At 35.1% G+C, this 6,000-nt stretch overlaps 1 protein-coding gene across 2 annotated transcripts in view; it reads right to left on the reverse strand.

Annotated features, from left to right (window-relative positions):
• The window catches only part of LOC127410885 (grainyhead-like protein 1 homolog), a 28,508-nt gene extending 23,765 nt beyond the window's left edge, over positions 1-4,743 (reverse strand). Inside the window, exons 1-3 of one of the 2 annotated variants that reach the window (XM_051646119.1) lie at positions 4,598-4,743; positions 1,870-2,056; positions 112-185 (exon numbers count right to left, since the gene is read on the reverse strand). In XM_051646119.1, the coding sequence (XP_051502079.1) occupies positions 112-185; positions 1,870-2,056; positions 4,598-4,617 (281 nt within the window). In that variant the 5' untranslated portion in view covers positions 4,618-4,743. Of the gene's footprint in view, positions 1-111; positions 186-1,869; positions 2,057-4,013; positions 4,485-4,597 lie in introns of those variants that run through there. The other variant, XM_051646120.1, reaches the window with a different exon arrangement.
• Between the last annotated feature and the right edge of the window lie 1,257 nt (positions 4,744-6,000).

The raw sequence follows: 6,000 nt of genomic DNA on the forward strand, positions 1-6,000 counted from the left end.
CAATGACCTACATTAAATTCATATATATAGAATAATCATGGCAAATTAGGGTCTCATCTTCACAGTATGGGAAAATAGCACTGACTATAGCATCTTTGATGAGAGCTTCACCTTTTGTTGGGATCCACATCAGAGCCCAGGACGTCAGTCTTTGGCTGGGATATTGTTCTCTTTTCCCGTGGCACCTGGGGAAAGCAAACAAACTCTGTTAGTCTGACCACATCCAATAGCATCAGCATTACCTCTAATGACCCATTATATCTGTCTGAGAACATGATATTTGCCATACTAGAGGGCATTCTTCTAGTAGTGTGCAAGTCAGCAATGTTTAAACTAAAACTAAAAAGATGTCAAATATCAAACAATTCATCCTTAATTAGTTATGTACAGGGTTGGGAGGATTACTTTTGAAATGTATTCCACTACAGATTACTGAAAACATGCTGTAAAATGTAATTTGTAATGTATTTCGTTAGATTACTCAAGGTCATTAACATATTCTAAATACTTTGGATTACTTCTTCAGCACTGACAGATTTTTTTCACTTGTTTTGACTATAAAAACTCTGCCAGTACAGTAAGACAAAATACACATGTTAAAAATACATTCTCTGAAAAACCTAAATATCTTATGCAGTGTTGTTTCTAAAACAAGATCAAACAAATTGATCTTGTTTTAAGGATTTTAAGATATTTTTACAGGAAAACAATGCAAAAATTATTACCAAGAATATGATTTTTGCCCTAATATCAAAGGTCTTACTAGAAAAAAAGAAATTATGATCCAACATGAATTTTCTTGATTAAAAAATATGATTGTGTCTGGTAACGTGCATGTAAAATGGCTAGAAAAGCATTTTAGCTTAGCATAAAGCTGACAGTTCATACAAGGTTTATTTCTATTTCTTCTGCTCCAAACGTACTTCTCTGTCTGCTCGTATGAATGTAACACATCATAAGAAATGTTTTCACCGCTGTTCAAATGCACTTTGGATCGCATCATTTATATGTATAAATGTTTTCCATCTGAAAGGACTAAATATTAAATGAAACAAATGACAATAAAATGCAAAGTAATCTCTTCAGTAATCAAAATACTTTTTGAATGTAACTGGATTCTAATTACCAATGATTTAAATTGTAACTGTAGTGGAATACAGTTACTTATATTTTGTATTTTAAATACGTAATCCCGTTACATGTATTTCGTTACTCCCCAACCCTGGTTATGTAATACTCAAATATATGATCTATGTAAAACTCAAATATATGATCATAATCATCTAAACAATTAAATAAGATTATGTTTGTTTTTATGTATCAATTTATCATACTGTAAATGTATATCCATTCCAGACTACACAGACAGCTAAACCCCCGATCTCCCTTTCAAAGAATAATGTAAGTGACATGTAGATCAATGCTGCCCTGCAAAAGCAGAACACAGTAACTGTGCATTTTGTTGGGGTCAATGAAATCGGGTCTCTTAGATTCCGATCTGTCCTATGACAGATGGGTTTGGCTCAACTATGCTCAGATTCAGAGAAAACAGACCGAGACTAAATTGTATTGTCCACAATTGGATGGACAGTCAAAAACTTTTGAAAAAACATTTCTTTGTTTCAGTGTTGGAGTAGTTACTGCGTTTTGGCTTTGTATGGCAGTATGGATCATTCTTATGTAAATTGATACATTCAATTGAATGCAACAAATAACATAGGATTGGTTTTATGAACGATTTACACTGAAATTCATTCTGCTTGCATTTCATGAATAAGGCTCAGGTTAACACATTTAAACAGCAACCATTCTAATATAAAAGCTTGAGTTGTAGGCTGTTTCCATGGGTGATCATTTCCGGATTCATACCTTATAGTAGTCATATAGCAAACCCAGAGCTGCGGCACTGTCCTCATCTCCATTGATGCTCATCATGGCCTTGGTGGCCGCTGTGAGGGGATTCTCCAGGAACGACTTCCAGGCCTCATCCTCACTTGTGAAAGGTCGCCGCTGGCTGTAAGCTGGATCATTCTGTAGCACGAGCACTGCCCGTTTACTGTGAGAAACAGTTCAGAAAGAGCCATCAGCAGAAGAACAACAGCTAAATAAATCTTCAGGGATAAGTTGGATCAATAGGGTGACTTATAAAGACAAAGAGTCAAAAGACACACAATGATGTATGATGCACATTAACACTCTGATGATGTATTGGCATTATTGGCAGTGTCAAAGTTGACAGAAGAGACAGAGCAGGCTATTGTGAAAAGGCCTTCTTCATATTATGATCTATGACAAAATCAGCCCAAGCAACAAATCTCAGCACAGACCGCAGCTTCCTGTTTGACAACATGTCTCACTGGCTTTTCCAGTAAGACAACCAGTAAGAGGTCTGAGGATCTGTCAGAGGTCTGAGGATGTGTCTTTTTTGCACAATTACATCATAATCCTTTGGACCATTATCTATATTTTGGAGGGCTACTGCATCTGCTTAAAACTTTATCAAGAGACATTTTTCTTTTCATAGCTGGATTGATGGGGGCCACAGCCATTACATTTATCTAAAATAAAATGACATTTCTATTAAATAGCATGCATTTAAGTGCATTCATTTGTCAAAATGTATTTTTTATTGTAAGTTTTTCAGTATAAACCTAGAACATACCTGTATCTTTAAATCTAGTACAGATTTGATTTAGGATAAGCACATCCTGATGATGTTTGGTTCTTTACTCGTTTGCTTCCACATAACACTCTCAAATGTGCAAACAGTAAGTTTTTGTTCGTGTCATCTTGGACTTACAATGACACCTAGTGGTGTGGATGCAGCATCATTCAAAATCAATAGTTTTCAGTTATAGATGCCATTGTAGAAATGCACTATTTACAATCAGCCATGATTAATTTAATCCAAGAGTGAAGGAGTCCAATAAAAAGACGGTTACTGAGATTAAGAGAGTAGTATTCATCTGGTCATGTGATTCTGAAATGGCAGCCCCCAAGAGGGCACCCCTGCCCCATATAGAATAACACAGCTTTTATAAGGTTACTGATATGACTAGAGTCCTCATCTCATGTGAGTGGTCAAGATTTTATACATATGTTTAAAACTTGCAACTCATTTCTTTAGGAGTAACCCTTTTTAATTGGGGAGAAAATTACTGAGTGCAACTTTAACTGCGTCATCGTGGAATAAATCCATATAGAGTTGCTATGGCAAAACTTTGCATCCAGGTAGGTTAACGCAAACGGATTACGAGTAATTTGATAACTAATTGTGCCATTCTTTAACTTTCTACCTGTTTGATTTTAGCTTTGCAACCTGATAGATCCGTTATCCTGGGGACAATAAACCCTGGTGAACACGCAATCCCTCTTCTAAAACAAAAGAGGCGACCAAGCACATAATTACTAATGATGCGTTTGTGGCCACATCCGCCAAACTCCAAACACTAACCAAGAAATGTTTTTTCTCTACGATTCACAGATTCAGGATCTCACGTTGCTTGAGCTATGGTGACCCTCATCAACAAAGTTCTGTTTGGATGTTCTTGGAATCGAGTCCATGGCGTGAGTTCACAAACAGGTAAATATTTTGGGTATATACTGTGGTCCAAGGTCGTTTTAATTACAGGTAAACCGACTCATAGAAAAAAACAAAACACCCTTCCTTAAAGGTCACACCAGATTCTGTTTAGATTTGCATGCTTTAAACTATGTTCTAAAAGCTTAAACACTGTTCCTGAGAGGGAATTGCCAACGCCTAGAAAGCAGGTGTACTGTTTCAATCAACACTATTCCTCTCACAAAACTTGGGGCAATAAATTAGTACACAAAAAGTATCATTCAAAATCAATACTTTTCAGTTACAGATGCCATTGTAGAAATTCACTGTTCACAATCAGCCATGATTAATTTAATCCAAGAGTGAAGGGGTCCAATAAATCCTATTTAATAAAGGTGAAAATGGCAAAAAACCCCGACAATTTCAGCCAACATGTGCTGTCAGATATTACCTTGCCAAAAATACACAGGTGTTGGTTCCAGCTGTACAAATTTACATACATAAGGAGCCTTCGCAGAAAGCCTAAATAATGCTGTTATGTTTAAAACTCGAGATTTACGTTTCCAGTTCAGACGCGAAAGTGATTTCGCTGTGAAGCCAAGAAATTAACGCGCAAAAAAACAAAAAAACAAAAATACAATAAAATAAGCAAATGAAATAACGCGCACGTCTGACCAATAGAGCGCGGCGCTGGTAACTCGCACAGCAGGTGCAGATACACCTGTGACTGGAGCAGGTCTGTACATGACAGGTGAACTGAAATTCCCTGTGTAGCGGAATCTGCTTTGCTGTCGATCAGACCTTTCATGGTCACTATTTTCCCGAATTTCTCAGTCAAGCCGGACAAAAAAAATAAAAAATAAAAAACATAAAATAAAAAGAAATCTAGTCTGTCTGTTTCAACGAATAAACCAAGAACAACAAGCAATTTGGGCATTATTCAATGTTTTAATCGTGGGATCCTTTTTCTCTAATGGTCTGTCTGACAGTCGATCATGCCAGAGTTAGAGTATGGACCTACAGTGGTGAACTTACTTGTCATGCTCCTGTGACATCTCTTATGGTCGAACTGGACTTTCTAGTTGGTACTGTAAATCTGATCCTTCTTCTTCTTGTATGGAGCAACGTTTTCAGGATGGGATGAGGGTTGCGTTAGAATTGCCTGTATGAGAACGGGTTTTGTTGGCTTTTCTCGCTTTTTTGGATATACTGAGAATTTGGGGCCGGTTTTACCTGTGACAGGGCATTGGATTGGATTACACCTGAGAGGAGGAGCTTAATATTCAACGACTCTTGTTGCGTTGGTCCATCCATGTATACCCTTCAAAAACTCTGTAGCTACACAATCTGATGGATTTAACGGTGCAGTAGGCTTGTGTTGTTTTATATTTTAGGAATGCACACGAACAAAATAAATTCTTAATAATTTTTCTCCATAATTAATCTATAATTACTATTTTTAAAGCAGACTTTACTTAGCCTAGTAAACCATTGATAGTTTCCTGATTTATTTCTTCACAGTTTTAACATTTTAATAATTTAAATAAAAAATAGGCTGTATATATAAAAATAGGCTATATATATACACTACCGGGCAAAAGTTTTGAAACACTCATTCTTTATTATATATATATATATTCTTCACATTTTAGAATAATAGTATCAAAATAAGTCATCAAAACTATGGAATAACATAAATGGAACTATGGGAATTATGTTGTGACTAAACAAAATCCAAAATAAATCAAAACTGTGTTATATTTTAGCATCTTCAAAGTAGTCACCCTTTGCCTAGAATTTGCAGACATGTACTCTTGACATTTTCTCAACCAACTTCTTGAGGTATCACTCTGGGATGATTTTTAAACAGTATTGAAGGAGTTCCCATCTATGTTGGGCACTTATTGGCTGCTTTTCTTTATTATTTGGTCCAAGTCATCAATTTAAAAAACTTTTTTTTTTTTTATTAAATTTTAGTTTTATAATTTTATAATGAAATAAATTTATAATGAAATAAATTAATATGGTGGCACAATTATATTTTTGTCTACAAAACTAATTTAAAACATTTAAGCATATGCCTTCAGATCATAGGCTTTTTTTTTTTTTTTTTTTTTTTTAAACTTACTTATTTAAATACAGTTTATTTAAATGAAGCATATGCTCCTTTTAGTCTAATACAGGCTTTGAACAGGAAGTGTAAATGTCTTTTAGGCGATCTAACCATGCAGGCTGTTGTATAATGGAAAGCAAAAATGAATGAAATGCAATTAAAAAAATTAGGCAAATAATTAGAATAATAATGAATGTTTTAGCTGCTGATCTGTCCTGTTGCATGCTGAGAGGATGATTGGAAATAGTGGTTTAAAAGCTTGTTGATTTTGTGGTTCTGGAGGAAATTAAAAAATAATAATAATAATAATAAAAAGAACTATTGC

This window comes from Myxocyprinus asiaticus, chromosome 20 (assembly GCF_019703515.2).
Source record: "Myxocyprinus asiaticus isolate MX2 ecotype Aquarium Trade chromosome 20, UBuf_Myxa_2, whole genome shotgun sequence".
Taxonomy (NCBI): Eukaryota; Metazoa; Chordata; class Actinopteri; order Cypriniformes; family Catostomidae; genus Myxocyprinus; species Myxocyprinus asiaticus.